Genomic DNA, 18846 nt, shown 5'->3' with positions numbered 1-18846 from the left:
AGTGGTTGAGCGTCTGCCTTTGGCTCAGGTCATGATCCCTGGGTCTTGGGATTGAATCCCCCATCAGGCTTCCTGCCGGGAGCCTGCTTCTCCCTCTGCCTACGTCTCTGCTTCTCTTTCTGTGTGTCTCTCATGAATAAATAAATGAAATCTTAAAAATATATATATCCAAAGAACACAATATCCCAAAACAAAATAAATCCAATTAAAAGTGGGCAAAAGAACTGAATAGATATTTTTCCGAAGTAGACATACAAATAGCTAACAGGTACATGAAAAGTGTGTCCAGCATCACTAGTCAGGAAAACCACAATGAAATATTTCACACCTTTGCATAGCTGTTTGCATAGCTGTTATCAAAAAGGAGATAACAAGTGTTGGTGAGGGTGTGGAAGAAAGGGAACTCTCGTGTACCAATGGTGGGAATGTAAATTGGTGCAGCCACTATGGAAGACAGCATGGAGATTCCTCAGAAAATTAAAAATTGAACTACCCTATGATCCAACAATATCACTTCTGGATATCCAAAGGAAATAAGTATCCTGAAGAGATGTCTGCACTCCCGTGTTCATTGCAGCATTATTCAAAACAGCCAAGATATAGCAACAATGTAAGTGTAGATGAATGAATAACTGAAGTAAATGTGGTACATATATGCACGAGATATTTTTTTAAGTTTTTATTTATTTATTCATGAGAGACAGAGAGAGAGAGAATAGAGACACAGGCAGAGGGAGAAGCAGGCTCCATGCAGGGAGCCTGACGTGAGACTCGATCCTGGGACTCCAGGATCACGCCCTGGGCTGAAGGCAGGTGCTAAACCACTGAGCCACCCAGGGATCCCCACAATGAGATATTTTTCACTGTAAAAAGAAGGACTTTCTGCCATTTGCAACAATGTGGATGAACTTGGAGGACCTAACGGTAGATGAAATAAAGCCAAACACAGAAAGACAAATGCCCTCTGACTTTGCATATGTGTAGAATCTTAAAAAGTCGGGGCAGCCTGTGTCTCTGCATCTGTCTCTGTCTCTGTGTGTGTGTGTCTCTCATGAATAAATAAAATCCTTAAAAAAGAAAAAAAGAATCTTAAAAAGTCAAATTCATACAACCAGAGAGTAGAATTATGGTTATCAGGGACTGGGGGTGGGGGAAATGGGGAGATACTGGTCAAAGAGTACAAACTTTCAGTTATAAAATAAGTAAGTTCTGGAGATCTAGTGTACAGCATGGTGACTATAGTTAATAATACTGTATTATATACTTGAACAAGATTTGCTAAGAGAGTAGATCTTAAATGTTCTCACCATACACAGGCAGACACACAAAATAACTATGTGAGGTGATGAATATATTAACTCGATTGTGGTGAGCATTTCCCTGGGATATATGTACATGGATTAAATCATGTTATACACCTTTTAAAAATCATGTACAATCTATCTATGTCAGTCATACCTCAACAAAGCTGAGCAAAAAAGAAATAAATAAAGGCCAAAGGAAAAAGAAAATGTATGTTCACTATTTAGGGCCTGTCCCTGAACACAGATGAGAGGCTGGAATTTTACATTGTGTCTTCATTTCTGCAGGAACTTTGAGCTTGGGGGATCCCTGGGTGGCTCAGCAGTTTAGCACCTGCCTTTGGCCCAGGGCGTGATCCTGGGGACCCTGGATCAAGTCCCACGTCGGGCTCCCTGCATGGAGCCTGCTTCTCCCTCCACCTGTGTCTCAGCCTCTTTCTCTCTCTGTGTCTCTCATGAATAAATAAATAAAATCTTTAAAAAAAAAAAAAAGAGGAACTTTGAGCTTTATGTGAGTTAGCAATTGAGAGAAATCACTAGGGAAAAAAGGGAAAGGCTGAAAAGGAGGTCTACCATTTTTCCAGACCACATTTAACATGGTGGTGTCCTGCAGGGTGACTGGTACGGGCTTAGGATTCAGACTCAATCAAGTATCTTGGTCCTGTCACTTCTCTCATTCTACACATAACCGAGAAGGGCCTAGCATGCTCCAGAAATGACTAGGAGAGTAACCTTAGGTAGACAACCTTTTTGAACTTCATTTACTCACTTAGAAAATGAAAAATAATATGTACCTCACTGAGACCGTTTCAAAAATTAAATGAAATGGCTAGAATGTAAACAATCTCCTTAGAACATCAGCTCTAGGTCTGAGCGTGCAAAGCATTCCTTCAAGACCCTGGGCATCTGCCCTTGACTGGTCTTACCTAGTTCCTGTTAAGATTGAGCAGTACCGGCTTACACTTGGCGCAGGGCACTGGATCGTCCCCAGCTTATTATGGTCTTCAGATAGTCTTCCTCAGTACTATCTGCCACCAGCTAGGACAGAGAACACAATGGAAGCAGAAACGGCTTCTCCCAAGGCTCACTTGGTATTATCCGTGCTGCTTAGCTGAGGGAAGCAGAAGCCACTTACGTATCTAGCAGTCCATCAAACTCTTGCTGTTTGCCTCTGGTCCTTCCACCTGACCTCAACCGCCATTGGCTAAGGTCTGTTCAAGTGTCCTGTGTGTAGAGGGAATGGGCAAAGATTGGTTTCTCTTCACCACTAAAGAGACTTGTGCTCTATTTCTTTCATTAAAGACACTGAACCCTTCCCAGGAACCATCGGGGCTCATTCTGCCCTGCTCCTTGGGAAGGGTTTCCTTAAGGATGATTCCAGGTATCCTGCCTCTCTCCCTCCTGTGGCTCATGAGCTCAGCACCAGTCCTTCACAAGCAGCCAAAGCTGGTCCTGACCTGATTAAGCATAAAAGGAATTAATATATTAAAAGGATATTGGCATGACTACAGAACTAGGCCTGACCAGAGGCAAAGCTCCCAGGAATGCTGCCCAAAACTGTGCTGAGGAAGCCAGCTGATGACCAAGCTGCTGCCACAGATGCTGCTGTCTGGGTGCCCCCCTGCCCGGGACAGTCACTACAGCCACTGTGGGCCCTGCTTGCCGCCTGGGGGACGTGACCTTGCAGCTGCAGGTGGCCTGCAAAGTGGTACCACTTTGCCTGGTACCACCTTCCCTGGAGATGCTGATACCTGTGCAGGCTTTTTCTTCACGTTTGTCACCTGCATCTCAAAGTCCTGCCTTAGTACCCCTGACCCATGAACTCCACACCACAGGCTTCTAACACAAGTTTTCTAACTTCCATTTGGGAAAAGCAGAACTAAAGTGGGAAATTTTCTGTGCTTCAGAAAATGTGTCCAAAAGAGTCCTAAAAAGTGTGTGCAGGGCAGCCTGAGTGGCTCAGCGGTTTAGCACCACCTTCAGCCCAGGGCGTGATCCTGGAGGCCCGGATCGGATCGAGTCCCGCTTCTGGCTCCCTGCATGGAGCCTGCTTCTCCCTCTGCCTGTGTCTCTGCCTCTCTCTCTCTCTGTGTGTCTCTCATGAATAAATAAATAAAATCTTTTAAAATAAAATAAAAATTTAAAAAAGCGTGTGCAATGTCCACTTTGCACTCTATCCATGGGCTCCCGTCATCTTCCTAGTCCTGTCTCTTCCCACCTGGTGGACCTGGGCCCTAGGCCCTGCGTTAAGGCTAGACCTGCTTCTGCCGGGGGGCCGTGAGTCAGGAGGGGCAGAGGGAATTTAGGTAGGCCCCTTCGGAGTAAGCACCAGGGGATGCTGCCCGGGCTTGGGAACTCCAGAGTTCATTAGGTGCAGGGTGTGGGAACCCTTTAGGAGGTCCCTTCTTAGCTACACTCACTGGGAAGGCCTTGGGGAGCACCTAGTGAGGATCACACACTCAAATGCCTACAGGGAGGAGCCAGGCAGGTAATAAATGAGCATAGCAAGCCAAGCAAAGGACAATAGGGGATTGCGGGTCTGTGGAGAACGCCATTTCAGGCAGTAGAATTTAAAAAGCTTTTAAAAGGTGTGCAAATGTTGGTAAGAGAAAGCAGTTGCTTGGGAGGGGGTGGCAGATGGCAGTTGACTAGACAGGCGCGGCTCGGATCTTTCTGGGGTGATGGAAATGTTCTGCATCTTGCTTTGGGTGGTGGTTCCTCTGCGTATCCAGGTAACAAACTTCGTCAGATAAGTAAGACGTGCGCATTTTACCCTCTATTAATTAAGCCTCAGTTTTTTACTTGGGCAAATTAATCAAGTGTATCTATAAACCGATTTGGCCCTCAGGCCCCCCGTTTGCAAACTTCTGTTCCGGCCCGGCTCCTCCGTCTGACGCAGGAGGGAATCGGGCCCCTGAGCGGGGAAGCGGTTTTCTCCAGGGCACAGAGGTGGCTCCTCGGCCCGGGGCGGGCGGACTGCGGCGGGGTCCCGCCGGCGGCGTCCTCCTGCGCAAACTCCCTCCCCGGCCTTCGGAGCGCTGCGGGCGGCCCCGCGGGGTAACCCTGCCTCCGCGCCCGGGTCGCCAGGGGCCGGAGGCGAGCGGCCCACCTGGAGCCCCGGGAGCCCCCGCCGGGCGCGCACAGAAACCTCGGGCGCCAGCCAAGTGCCGGGAGGAGGAAGGTGGTCCCGGAGGGCGGCGGCCGTGCGGAGGGAAGCCCGCGGGGGGCGCGGAGCGGCGGGGGTGGGGGGCAGGCAGCCGGCTCCCCGGGCGGGCGCTCCGGGCACTTACCCGAGGCTTCTTACCTGGCCGCGCCCGCCCGCGGAGGCTCGGGCAGCTCCGCCCCGCAGGTGGGAGAAGCAAGGCTCCCGCAGCTCCTGCGAGCCGCGCGAGGGCTGGGCTGGGGTTCCAAGCCCTTGCTGCTTGCTCGCCTCCATCCAGACGGAGCAGGTGTCTGCACGAGGGACTCCAAGGCCACCCCCAGGCGCACGAGCTCCGTTTCGGTGTGGGCCCTGCCGGCCTGCGGGGGGGACCGCGGGGGGGGGGGCGCGAGCGGGGGCGGGGCGCGAGCGGGGGTGGTGGGGAAAGGCTGCTGCGCATCCCGGGCCGAGCGACCCGCCGGGACCTTCCGGGCGCGCGGAGCCCGGCCCTCCGAGCCGGCGCCCGCCCTGATTGGCGCTCGCGGCCGGCCTCCAGCCAGCTCACCTGCCCCTCCCAGCCAATCGGGGCCACCAGAATTGGGGCTGTCGCGGGGAGCCGGGGAGATGCTGCGGGCTGCAGGCTGAGCCGCCCTCCCCGCCGAGTTCCCGCGCCCCCCGCAGCCCCGCGCCCCCCGCAGCCCCGCGCCCCTGCGGACGGGACGCGCCCCGACGGCGCCCGGCGCCCCCGGCCACCGCATCCTTCCGGCTCCGGGCAGTGGGCGGGCCGGGCCCGGGGCGGCCCCGCCGAGGCAGGATGTTCACGTCCAAGTCCAACTCGGTGTCGCCGTCGCCGTCGCTGGAGCAGGCCGAGTCGGACGCGCTGGACATCAGCACCAAAGTGCAGCTCTACGGCGTGCTGTGGAAGCGGCCCTTCGGGAGGCCGTCGGCCAAATGGTCGCGGCGGTGAGTGCGCCTCCCGCGCCGGGGGAGGACCGCCGGGGGAGGGGGCCCAGGGCCGCGGACCCCCGTGCCGAGCCCTGCATTGCTGTCCTGCCTCTGACTTCCTCTGTGACCTTGTCCTCGTCCTATTTCGCTCTCTCCTGGCTCTCCCTGGAAGACGTGCATCTCAGCCCTCTCCTCGCAGTGCTGGCCGAGCTGGGTGGGACCACAGGCCTGGGGGCGATGGGCAGTTCCCTAGCGAGTGCATCTAAGCCCGGGGGGGGGGGGGTGTACTAGAATTCATGGCTGTGGTAGGCACCCCTCTGGGTCACGTTGGGACAGACTCTGGCCCGGAAAGAATAGCCCCATCTCCAGCCAAAGACACCCTCCTGGGATCCCCACTGGCATCTCCGTAAGCGCTGTCCCCGCCTCGCCCCAGACATCAAGGTCGGGCTTGGAGCTGGGGCTCCTGTGTCCTCCCCCTCTCCCCTGCTTCACCTATGACCCACCAGCACACCCTGCGCTAGCTCCACCATGGCCCTTCTGAAAGACTCAGGCCAGGAGAGAGAGGAAGGGTCGGGAAGGGTCTGTGCCCACCCCTGGTGGGACAACGTTGGCAACCCCTCCAACTGTCCCTTGAACTAATTTTTAAAAATCTGAGCCGAGGGAAGAGAGTCTCCAGTGCTTCTGGCACAGAAGCCTGAAAGGAGGGACTGAGCTGGGGTGGACCTAAGCAGAGACCGAGGGGCAAGGGAGGGGACAGATTGGGCTGTCCCAGGGATGGGTCTCTTGGAAGGGGCGGTGGAGAGGATCAGAGCAGCCCCAGCACTGGCTTGCAGCGCCAGCTTCCCAGTCCCCAACTCAGAAGGGACTTCCCAGATGTCAGCCAGTGGCCACTTTCTATGTATAAATGGGCCTGGAAAGTACTGGAGGAGGGTGTGCTTCTTACTGGAAGAAGGAATCGGAGGAATGGCTCACGGCCCTGAGCTTGCAGGAAGCTCCCCACGCTGGTCGCAGAAGCAACGGGCCATCTTCTGGACAGTCTCCAACCTCAAGCCAATCTCAGTTCTGAGATTTGCTATTATGATGGTCTAGAGAAATCAGACCCTGATCCAGCCTCTCCCTCAAGGTTGACTCTGCCAGGAAACTAGGAGTGTGTCTAGATGCTCTTTCCCATCCCACTATGAGTCTGTCCTGGAGCAGGGCCTCAGATATTTCTAGGACCACAAATCACAGAGATATGGCAGTGGTTGGTTCTGATGTTCTATTTTGATGAATAATTTAATATTTCTACAAGGCCATAGAACAAAAGGATCTGTGGAGGGTGTTTCACGTTTTATGTAGCTGGTTTCACATACCTTTCTTGGCTCTGCCAGTTTTCTCTCTGGGATTTAGTGGGATATGGGTTTCTTGCATTCCTCCAAAGTTAGACTTCTCTTGCATCCCCTAAATAGAGGCCTGGGGCAGTGTGGAGGGGATCTTATGAGGGGCTTCCAGGGTTGTACTGTCTTAGATGCAGTTCCTGAGCACCAGGCACAGCCTCCTCTCTACCAGGGCACCCTGGTAGGGAGTGGGGTGGGAAGGCTGCTTGTAAATACAGGTACAGATAGCACATGCCCCCCACTCCCCTCTCTTCCACCTTAGCTGCTGTAGGCAGCCACTGCTCCCTCCCCATTGGGTCTGGCTGCTGTCCTAGGTATTGAGTCGGGGTCTTGTCCTCCAAGACTCTTCTTGCCAGTCGCTTACACCTGATCACATCCCTAGTAAATACTGGGAGCCTCTGAACCCTGTGGCATATCTCTTAGCCCCTCTCACCTACAGTGGTGGGGACCTGGGCCCTGTACCCACAGTCGATTTCAGGGCTGGGAGGTGTCAGGGGCAAAGGCTCCTAGCTCAAAGCACAATGGTAGAGCCAAGGGAGGCTTGGGAGGCTTTAGCTCCCCAGCCCCAACCGCATACACCATCAGCAGTCCCCACAGCCGCTCTGAAAACCATTCAGTCTAATTGAGAACAGTGTACATGCTCTGCAGATACAGCTTCAGGTCAAGTCCTCCAGCCTCCTTAAGGGGAGATTGTCACCTCTGTTCCCTTCTTTTATAGGAATTCTGGAGCGGCCACCTTACAAAGAGTCCTCCTCCCCTGGGGTTCAGGAAATAACTAAGAGCCCACCTGCCGTTTGGGGTGAGGGTCATGATGCTAAGCTTAGCCCCTTCTTGCTTCCCAGCAGGGCCCCCTGGGCCCCAGTTCCCCATTTGTGAAATGGAGTCTCTGGACTTCAGCTAATTAGCAGCCACAGGAAGGCTTGGGGTGGGGGCAGCCCAGGCCCGCCACTGCAGAGCCTTGCCATTAGGGCGATCAATGCCCTCGCTGGGGCCGCTAAGGGGAAGGGGCCTGGAAAGGCTCCTGCAGCCGCATAAATAACGGATGGGCAAGATGGAACGTCTGTGGCAGGCTGGGTTCTGTAAAGCCTCTTCCGCTCAGGACCTGTCTCAGGTCTCAGGGCGTGTGCCTTCAAACCACTTGGCCCAAGCAGACCTGCCCTTCCTGGGCTGCTTTGAGTTAAAGGCTTGGCTTTCTCCCCCCTAGTCAACAAAAGGGGAAAGCGATCAATCCATGACTTAGAAGAGATAAGAGAACTGGGATCGGTGTCTAGAGGGTAAGGTTGATGACTCAGTCCTCCCCAGCCCGGGAGCAGTGGAGATGCAGAGGCTGTTGGCAGAGACCGGGTAGCCCAGCTTCAGCCAGTGTCAGCTCGCAGCAGGGCTGGTCTTGCAGGCAGGCCGGCTCTCCCAGGGTTTAATACTCTCCCGGGGCCTCTGGTCCCTCTCCCAAACCCTTCTGAACAAATGCCGGCGCCAGAGCCCAGAGCCCCCGACGGGGAGGGCCCAGCCAGTTCCTGCTGCAGGGCCCTCTACGCTGGGCCCAGTTTCCCCTTCCCCCCACGGAAGGTGGCCAGTGGGCTCCCAGCTCAGCCTAGCAGCAGGTCTCACTTGTGGAACATTCAGTGTCCGCCAAACGCCAGGGGGACCATGAGATGCTGGCCTTACTTCCCAAATCTCAGGTCATAACCTGCCCAGGTGTGGAAAGATCATCTGGGGCCACCATACCAGAAAGATCTGGGGAGGCTTTCTTCCCACAGGGCTTGGGTCTGGGAGTTTCATCCATGGCCCTGAGCACTGTTTCATAGAGATGACGTGGCAATACCAAGCTGTCCTGAAGGGAAGAGCCTAGCATGTCACCTCCACGCACCAGGCTCAGCCTCTAGTGACCCTGGGATTTGGTCTCGCTTTCTGGCTTACATAGAATTCTGCACAGCTGGCTGTGTGAAGTGCCTCATGAGCACAGCTGTGGCATTACTGCTTGTTTTATCACAGCTGCAAGGTGCCTGCAGGCTCCTCTTTTTGTAATAAACTTGTGTTCTTCAAACTTCTTCCAGTGCGACAGCTTGGTGGGATCTCCCCGGACCCTTCTATCCATTACCCCTACTGCTTTTGAGGTGGTGGCACCAAGGTTCCCCTGAGTCCTTAGGTTAAGGAGATGGGTATAATGTCACAGCTAAACACTCATTAATTCAGGCTGCACTGCAGACATATGCTGATTCACTGGGACTAAGCCTTGTGAAGTTAAGTGAGTTAACAATGCAAACAAGCCATACTTTCCTCACACCCCCACCCCCAGGAGCTGTCCCTAGTGGCTGCTGATGTCATGTTTGAAAATGAGTCTCACCCATGAATAGCGGTCAGACCTCATGCAGGACACATGCAGGCAGTTCAGCTTCCTTATGTCCAGGACTTGGAAATAACAAAGCAGCTTCCTTTGAAAGAGGCTCTGCGGTTTGGCGCCTGCCTTTGGCCCAGGGCGCGATCCTGGAGACCCGGGATCGAATCCCACATCGGGCTCCCGGTGCATGGAGCCTGCTTCTCCCTCTGCCTGTGTCTCTGCCTCTCTCTCTCTCTCTCTCTGTGACTATCATAAATAAATAAAAATTTAAAAAAATATTAAAAAAAAAAAAAAAAGGCTCTGGCTGTGCTGGAAAGTGACCTTGGCTTAGAAGCAGGTGCCCAGTTCTGCCAGTGGCCGGCAGTGTGTGACCGGCTGTATGAGCCCGGCCGAGGCCCAGCAGCATCTCACCTCACTGGCCCGTGGTGTCTCTTCTGCAAAACGGAGGTAGTTCTCATGGTGGTTTTTCAACCGTGTTCCATCGATGACTCTAGAGATTCCCTGACTATACCACAAGGGAGTGGGGAGCAGGGGGTGGGGCTCTAAGGCTCTACCCACTTCACCCAGTGCCTCTGCACTATTGTCTGTTTTACATATTCACCTTGTCTTTACTGTGTTTTAAAAAAGATTTTATGTATTTATTCATGAGAGACACAGAGAGAGAGGCAGACACAAGCAGGCTCCATGCAGGGGAGTCTGATCCCAGGACCCCGGGATCACGCCCTGAGCCAAAGGCAGACTCTCAACCACTGAGCCAGCCAGGTGCCCCATCTATACTGTATTGTTTGAAGAATTGCACTAACGTTTTTATTTTATTAAAGATTTTTTTTATTTATTCATGAGAGATAGAGAGAGAGAGAGAGAGAGAGAGAGAGACAGGCAGAGGGAGAAGCAGGCTCCATGCAGGGAGCCTGACGTGGGACTCGATCCCAGGTCACGCCCTGGGCTGAAGGCGGCTCTAAACCCCTGAGCCACCTGGGCTGCCCTGCACTAACGGTTTTAAAAACTCCCTTGGACTTGATGATGTCTGCATCAATTCTAACTTGTCATCACTCGTGTCCTTCACAGGTATGATTCCTACTGTCCTACCACTTCAGAGCTAATGTCACACAAGTGGCAAAGGTCAGCATGAGCATTCCCTGAGCGTACCAGGTCATGCAGCATGAACGAAAAGGGACACATGCTCAGGGCTGTCATTTCTATCTTCCTCTATCACTTCTGAAAAGGACACTTCTGCTAAGTTGTCCCTCCCCAGCTCTAGGATTTACCTGGCTCCAAACCTCACACACCTGTTCTCAGTGCCTGAGAGGCTCAGGGATAAGGGAGACGGGGTGCTGGTCCTATTCGGCAAGTCTGTGGCTGGGGAAGAAGGGGCAGCCAGGCTGGATACCCACCCTCCTTCCTGTGAAATGTCACCCATGGGTGGCTCACATGTCTACTAGGCTCTCGCTGCCCTCTTGAGAGTGAGTTCACTTTGGCCCAAGGTCTCACCCACCATCCTGAGGAAATCCAAACCTGCACCAAGGCTTCTGCTAATCCTCAAGAGGCTCTAAACTCTTGTTTCCTTGTTTATGGATTGACGTGCTATCCACCGTGGGTGGTCCCTGTGGTAAGAACTCAGCCCATCCCACCATCTCTCTACCCTTCCCCACCGCCTCGTGGGCACATCCGCTTGCTTCTCACACAAGGGATCTGTGAGTCTAGTAGGCTATGCAGAAGAGAAGAGTTGGCAATGAAAACGGCGGAAGAGGCATTTAAATCACAGAAGTGTGAACACTGTCTCATTGAGTGCTGGCTCCTTGTTTTCACAAGCCTTCCAGACACCCCATCATGCCATTGCCAGAGATAGGATTGTTCACCACTGTCTCTTGACACTGTAGGACCCAGACTCCCATATCTTCTATGGGTCCTCTCTCCTCTGCACTCTCCCATCAACCCTCTTCCCTATGGCCCTACGAGATTTCCTCTGACTCCAACTTTCTTTCGCTTTGTGCTCCAAGGCCCTTTCCAACCCCTACTCCCAAACTTGCCTATTGCCTCTCCAAAGAGTAAGGAGCGCAGCAGAGTAGATCCCTCTCTTAAACAGGACCTGCCCAACTTTGAAGGCATCTGTGGGTCTAAGCAGCATGTCCTCTCACCTCCAGCTGGATTGATCTTGAGGCCAGTGTTGACCATCAGGCTCTGGCTGAGCCCTTGTTGCATTCAGAGTGCCGAGGAAGGGAGTAAAAGGTGGAGACCAGGCTTAGGAAATCCTCCCCAAGTTCCCTCGCTTGTGTTGGATGGCACCTGCGTCCACCCTGTCACCTACTGGCAGTTACCCTCATTAGCAAGAAGCAGCCCCACCCTGCTCTGGTCCCTGCATCTCTCCTTGACCTTCCATCTCGCTGCCCCTCCCCCACACCGCAGCCTACCCTTTTTGTGCCTATCTGCCAGTAATACCAGACATGTTTTGAGAACCTTGAACACACGATTCTTTCCATATGCTGTTCCTTCTGTCTGGAATGCATCTCCCCCTTTGGCTTCCTCCCAGATTCTTGAGGTATTCCTATTCACTCTTCAAAACCCTGCTCAGTTGTCACCTCCTCCCGGAGCATTCCCTTGGCTCACACCTAAACCATCATTCCTCCCTGGTCTGCACTCTTCTTGTGCCTCATACAAACTTGCAATGTCAGCGTGTATCTGCGTGCTTGACAATGTCAGTGTACTCTGGTGCTTCACAGTGAGGAGGGCTGGTGCTTTGCAATGTTGGTGCGATGCAGTGCACGCCATTGCTTTATAATCATCCTGGTTCCCCCACTTACCTGCTGTGTGATCTAGGGCATATTACTTAACTTCTCTGTGCTCCAGTTACCTCCCCTAGCTCATGTGAGGAGCGAATGAGTTAACACACATAACGATGTTACCAGAACAGTGCCTGGCACAGAAGGAGCTCAATAAACATTAGCTGTTTTTTGAATTATTTATTTCTACACTGGCTCCCCTGCATTTGACTCTAAGCTCCTCGAAGGCAGGGAATCGTCAAGCCCCAGCCCAGCTTAGGACTTGGCCTCGGTCTCCAGGGGATTCATTAATGCTCCCTGACCTGAGCTGACCGGGAGCTCGCTGCCACTCTACAGAGATGAGTTCTAGGATGGCAAACAGCAGTTGCAGGTCATGAGTGACCAGGAGGGTCAGGCGTAGTGATGAGGGGGACCAGGCATCAAAGAACACAGCAGTCGGGAACACGAGCTGGGTCAGTGGACCGAGCCGACTTCAAGTCCGCCACTCACTGGCTGCTTAATTTCCCTGTGCCTCGTTATCTCACCAGGATCCAGAAACACAAATACCTCCATCTCTTAGAGTCGCTGTGAGAGATTTAAAAAGAGAATGCCAATGGAACACCAAAGTGAGTGTCTTACAAAAGCTCCTACTCCTTCGACTGGGCGACTGGGCAACTGGACGTGCAAATACCGTTCTTTAAGGCTGGAGAGGGGAGGGTTAGGGTTAGTGAGGGAGCTCTCCCCTCACTCACAGGATCTAGGCTGTACCCTGTCTTGCTTAGTGGGGCTGCTAGGGGTGGAGGAGGCCTAGGGTTACAGACAAAGCTCTGCCCAGGCCTGAAGTTGGCCCTGGATTGAAGGGTGGGCTGCAGACAGGAGGGAGCTGCAGATGCAGGGAAGTGCCTGGTACTTGGAGGACAGGGTGCTGGCTAGCTGGGCTGCTGCCAGGAGGAGCCAGGGGAGAGCTAATGGGAACCGAGGCCAGGGCAGGGCTGCAGAGACCCTGAACCTAATCATAATGCACCATAACAGCAGTAATAAAAGTAAATGTTTATTGATTTACCATGTGTCACAATATGCTGTCTTTATGGGAACAAACTCGTTTACTGATCCCAACAACACTAAGAGATCTAGCTGCTATGTTTGTCCTCAATCACACTTGGACCTGAGGCCTGGAGAGATCAGATAACTTGCCCGGCCATACAGCTGGTAAGTGGCAGGGCTCTGAACCCTGGCTGCCCCAGCCTCGGTACCTCCTGCCTCTGGCCCAGGGGTTTCCTGCCTCGGTGCTGGCACGGATGGAAGCGGCCCCACATGTGGTGTGGTGTGGAAAATGGGAGCAAGGACTGTGGTCTGCAGGGTGCCAATCACAGCCCCACCTCTGCCCTAGCTGTGTGACCTTGCACATGTTACTATGCCCCCTCTCGGCCTCAGTTTCCTCATCTGTAAAATGGGCACAAAAGCCCTTCCTTCCAGGATTGTGGCATCAATCAAATACTTGGGTATGTGTAAAACACTTAGCAGAGAGCCAGCACATGTGGGGAGTGCCTCCAGCCCTGGCCGAGCACCAACTCCGCAGGGCACAACAGGAGATGGCCCCTGGCTAGCAGTCTGAATGAGAGTATCCGGGAGCAAAGGGACAGGAAGAAGTGTCCTTCTGTGCAGGGGCAGTCAGGTCCTGGGCCCTCACCCACTGAGAGGGAGCATCACCAGCTTGGGTAGCAAGCTGTCGCTGAGACAGGTTTCTGAGTCATGGTGGCTCTACGGGACCTGGAGGCGTGCTTTCCAAATGTGCCCTTTGTTGGGTGATATTCCTCCCTGCCAGCTGGGGAGCCACTCTGCTCCCCCAGGTTCATGCCAGCTGCTCTCCCTTGACCCTCACTCCCACCCAAACCAAGCTGAGCATAGCTGGAACTAGGCTGGGAAGGGCACACACGACGTGTGGGCCCATCGCTACCGTGATCTGGTCCTGCTGCTTTCCGCCTGGCCATAGGTGTGCTATAAGCCTCACAGCTCCTCCCAGAGCCCAGCGCACCACTGTCCCAGGGCCTTTGCACCAGTGGCTCCTCTACCTGGAGCATCTATTCTTCTCAAATGTCACCTTCATTATCAGGCTTTCCCTGACCACTGTGTTTAATATTATAACCTCCTCCACCCACCTCTCACCCCATTACTTATCCTGCCTTATTTTCCTCCATGGCATTTATTAGCACTGGTACATGGACTCTCTCTCTTATTTATTTACTGTCTGCCTCCCCACTACATATACTCACTCTCAAGTGTAAGCTCTCTGGGGACAGGAATTTGTGTCTCCCTTGCCCACAGTTCTATCTCTAGCACCGAGAACAGTGCCTGGCACATGATAGGAACTCAGCAATGAATCCTGACCCCTTGTTTCATACAGAAGCTTTGAAAGGGAGGCTCAGCAAGGCTGGGAGCTTGCCTGAGACCATGGTGTGAGGGATGGGGATTGTCTGACTCCAGAGCCCCTGTTGTCTCCCTGCCCATGGGTCCAGTGATTGTCCGCCTGTTACCCCTCCTTCCCAACCGAGTCCCTGGCACAATGCTTTACCCTCAGTGCAGAGGGAACTTCAGAAGTGCCAGGAAGGCAAGAGGGCATTTGTCTTTGTTAGGCTCCCGTAACAGAATACCAGAGACGGGGTAAATAGCCTCTTAACTGGTAAACTGTTCTGAGGTGGGTGTTATCATTTCCATTCTACAGGTAAATAAACTGATGCTCAGCGAGGTGAGCTTACTTGCCTAAGGTCCCCCAGCTGGGAAATGGCAGGTCTGTCTGATGTCAAAACCTGTGTTCTTAACTCTGTGTGGCGTTTCTTTGAAACAGACAAGGGGCATCTCCCTTGGCCTATGGATCAGAGGGGGCACAGGCCTGCCCCCCCAGGAGCCCAGCATTCCCTCAGGACAAGATGAAGACATGGGTATATTGGGGCTAAGTGCCAAGTGCACAGCCCAGTCAGCAAATGCAGGAGGAGCCTCAGATGGCTCTGTGGGCTGGGCTGGTCACCAAGGAAGGGCTCGGCCAGATGAAAAGCAGCAAGGAGGGCTTTCTAGGGAGTTCAGCACAATCCCCTTTATAGGATGGTGCAAAATGTAGTGATGTGGGCAGTGGTGAGCTCAGTGTGGGCCCAGAACAGAGGGGCTGCAGGGCAGAAGCAGCAGGAAAGCTGAGGACAGGTGGGGGTCAGGTGCTGGGGGTCCCTGCACCTCTGCAGAGGGTGGCGTTTATGTGTCCTTTCTCCAGCAGGGGCAGAGAGGCCGGGGGGGGGGGGGGGGCATCAGCGGGATGTCTGCAGCTCCATTCAGCATCTGGCGGGAACAAGGGGGTCGCTGCAAATAAATAACAAGGGTTGGCGTGAGGCTCACACCCTAGGACAAAGCTGAGTTTCTTTCCTGGAGGAGGTGAGGTGGCAGCTGTGGGTAGTTCCGGGGACACTCCCCCAGCAGCTGTGGCCTCAGGAAAGATCACATGGCTGGTGGCCCTTCAGAGACTCACTGACTTTGTGTGCCCCCGGCAATTTTTTGGACCCTTCACAACAGGGGATTTCCAACGAGTAGTGTGCTGGTAAATGGCTAACAAGGGGCTCTCTCAGAGGTGGGAGGTGGGGGGGGGTTGGGGGCGCTGGGTGGAGCCCCATTTGTAGCATTTGATGGTTTTCATGGTGTAAGTGCTCCCACTGTGACTAATACCCAGCTACCCACACCATCTTACTGAATGCAGAGCAGGGGCGGGGTGGGGGGCAGGGGGAGAGTCACAGGGCCAGCTGTCCTCAGCCTATCTGAGCTGGCTTCTAGCTCCTCTGATCCTGTCCCCATGCCAGTGACATTCCCAGGGGCCCTGAGAGCAAGAAGCCAGCCACTCTGGATGTCCCTGAGCCTCGGGGCTTTGAGGCCTGGTTGGATCTTGTCTCAGAGGGTACTTGGTGTCTTATTGTGGTCAGCTCCAGTCATTAGTCCTAGAGAGTCCACAGGGTGGGTCTAAGTGCTCCACATGTTGGCCTCAGGCAGTTGCCTCTATGACAATCAGAAAGCACCAAGGTCCCAGAAACCCTAAGTTAGACATGAGTCCCAAAGGAGGACATGGAGCACTCAGACAGAAGAGGATGCGAGGGTCTCATGTAGACAGCAGGCCTGGCCTGGCCAGCCTGGTACCCACGTTCCGTTCAATGGCTGGTTTCATGATTACTTGTCAGAGGACCCATCTTGGAATCTTGTACAATGTCTTAGTGAGGAGGGAGGCCTCATCAGGCTCTATGTTCTCCTAGAGCAGAGAGGCTGAAAGGCAGAAATGCTGGGAAAGTTTTCTTCTTTCCCTCCTCCCCCTTCTCCTGTGGTAGACCCTAAGAGACTGGAAATAATGACTCAAGGGGTTGAAGATAGCAGAGAGGAAGGACTATAGGAGCCCCCCTGTGCCAAGGGTGCTAGTGGGGCGGGATGGAGGTGGCCAGACCTGGAGGCCAGCTGTGGGCTCCCCACGTCAGCGGCTCACCCGTGCAAGGGCCAGGCTTCCTATGGTGCCGGGAAGCTGGCCAGCTGAAGCCTTTGCCCAGATGGGGAAAATGAGTCAGTGAGGGTGAGTTGGAGCTGGTGTCCCCAGAGGCTCTCCATGTGCGTGCAGTACCTCCAAGGCCTTCTTACTGCCCCAAGAAACCTCACCCCTTCCCTCCTGGTTGCCCCTTCTTCCCCACCACCCACTCTAGGTTCTTCATCATCAAAGAGAGCTTTCTTCTTTACTACTCTGAGAGCGAAAAAAAGAACTTTGAAACCAATAAATACTTCAATATACATCCTAAGGTGAGGCACCCCCCCACAGGGCCACAGTGGGGAGGGGCCCCAAGAGGCAATGGGGGGAGGGCATCCCATGAGGGCAGAAGACCGGCTCTTTTCTCACTGTAGTCTAGCAGAGTCTGGAGAACAAATCCTTCTTGGGGCCCAAGACTCCCTCCCTCTCCTGGGCTGCCCCCCAACCCTCCTGTGCCCCAGAGCCCACCCCCACCCTTCCTCTTCCTTCTGAGAGTTAGTTCTGGTCTGGCTCCCAGCCTAGGGCCCTTGGTAGGACCTGGCTTTGGCTGAGGGCTCCAAGAGGCCTTGAGTGACATGGGTGGGTGGGGGTTCCCTGTTCTGGTTCTTTCCCAGGGTGTCATCCCCCTGGGAGGCTGCCTGGTGGAGGCCAAGGAAGAACCCAGCATGCCCTATGCCATGAAAATCTCGCACCAGGACTTCCATGTGAGTAAAGCTCTCCCCTCAGCCTGGACTCAGCAGGACAGACCAGCTTCTCTGGGGACCTCCAGACCTCCTGGGGGAACCTCTCCAGTGGCCTGGTCTGGAAGGGTGTCAGTGTCCTAGGGGTGTATGATGGAGGGGCAGAGCAGGGCCTGTGGAGCCCTGTGGGCAGCCTCTGACATCCTGGCAGTGGCCTCCTCTCAGGTACACCTGTGGCTCCTCTTCCTGGCAGGGGAACATCTTGCTGGCTGCTGAGTCCGAGTTTGAGCAGACCCAGTGGCTGGAGATGCTACAGGAGTCCGGGAAGGTGTAAGTGCTCATAGGCAGGGGAGCAGGTCCAGAAAGGGAACGGTTATGGGCCGGGTTTACCCTGATCTCCTTGCCTCTCCGCTGGGATCCTGGGGGCCAGTGAGGACCCCTGCAAAGAGTAGAGTGGGGTGAAAAACTGTCTGGGCCTCCTTGCAAACAGGGCTGTGGAAGTTGGTTAGTTTGGGGGAAGAAAGGACAGGCCAGGGTTAGAGCATCTGTGAGGGGTCTGCTGAGTGGGCTTTGAGCACAGTGAGCTTTGCCTGTCTGGAGTCAGAGGTGGACACCACTTGTCTCCAATTCTTGGGAGCATCCAGCACCACTAGGAGGATTTGGCTGCCTCCTGACACCCATCTCACCTCCCCAGGCCCACTGTGAATCTTAGCACAGACTGGACCTAGTGCTTTGTGAATCAGAGTCCAGATCATAGAAACCTCCAGCCCAACACAGTTCATTTGCATGTAGACCCCTGTCTTGGCACCTGCCTATTCGAGCTGGGGCATGCTTTTAGTCCAACAAATAACCCTGAGTGTGCCCAATGCCAGGCCTTGTGCCAGGTAGTGGCATGCAATGGTGGAGAGAGCAGCCCAGGAAACAATCTCTTCCCTGCTCCAAAAGTGCTGCTGGCCTGGCCCACAGTGGCCCACTTTGCAGCCTCGGCCAGCCCCCAGGGACTGTAACTGATCGATGCTGGTGTCATGCCCAGAGCCACGGGTGCCAGGAGTGAATGGGGCTGGGATTCTGGAGGAGACAGGATGGGCGGGTACAAACCATGCCCAGTCTCCTTCTCTAGCCTTCTGTTGTAACGATTTTGTGTCTCTTCTTCTTCTCTCCTCTGTCCCATCTGCCCTCCCTCCCCAGGACTTGGAAGAATGCCCAGCTGGGAGAAGCCATGATCAAAAGCCTGGAGGCTCAGGGGCTGCAGTTGGCCAAGGAGAAGCAGGAGTATTTAGGTTGGCTAGAGGGAAGGACCGGAAGCTGAGGCTCCCTAGGCAGCTCTTCAGGGACGAGGGGGATAGCCGGGGCTTGGTGGAGGACCCAGGAAGGGGAATCTGGGGCAGGGCTTAGCAGGCTCCGGGGAGCCACGGGCCAGCCCGGAGCTAGAGGCTTTCACCATGTAACCTGTGTCCTTTTGGCTGGCGTGACAGGAGGCAGGAGAACCTGGTGGCCAGGAGCTTGGGCTCTGGACCAGCTTTGCCAGTTGTCTGTTAGCTGTGGCAGTGTAGCCTCTGTAAGCCTCAATGTCCTCATCTTTAAAATGTAGAAAAGAATAGTCCCTCGCTCTTAGAGGTGGTGGCGGCGGGGTGGTCAGGGGAAATGAGAACATGGCTGTCAGCATTTGCATCAGGCACACAGGAGGGGCCCCATAAATGGAGTTGATGTTATCCTGCCTGGGGTCCCCAGGTTTCTGGATCTGCCCCTAATAACTCCCACCTGCCAG

General features: G+C 54.3%; 1 protein-coding gene across 2 annotated transcripts in view; it reads left to right on the top strand.

Annotated features, from left to right (window-relative positions):
• Nucleotides 1–5254: 5254 nt before the first annotated feature.
• The window catches only part of PLEKHD1 (pleckstrin homology and coiled-coil domain containing D1), a 49465-nt gene continuing 35873 nt past the window's right edge, over nucleotides 5255–18846 (top strand). The window contains exons 1-5 of one of the 2 annotated variants that reach the window (XM_055304172.1): nucleotides 5255–5403; nucleotides 16577–16670; nucleotides 17013–17102; nucleotides 17332–17408; nucleotides 18267–18358. In XM_055304172.1, coding sequence (XP_055160147.1) covers nucleotides 5255–5403; nucleotides 16577–16670; nucleotides 17013–17102; nucleotides 17332–17408; nucleotides 18267–18358 — 502 coding nt within the window. Of the gene's footprint in view, nucleotides 5404–16576; nucleotides 16671–17012; nucleotides 17103–17331; nucleotides 17409–18266; nucleotides 18359–18846 lie in introns of those variants that run through there. The other variant, XM_055304173.1, reaches the window with a different exon arrangement.

The sequence above is a fragment of the Nyctereutes procyonoides genome, unplaced genomic scaffold (assembly GCF_905146905.1).
Source record: "Nyctereutes procyonoides isolate TBG_1078 unplaced genomic scaffold, NYPRO_anot_genome, whole genome shotgun sequence".
NCBI lineage: Eukaryota > Metazoa > Chordata > Mammalia > Carnivora > Canidae > Nyctereutes > Nyctereutes procyonoides.
Note: the sequence above shows the minus strand (reverse complement) of the source record. Positions and strands in the feature narration are given on the sequence as shown.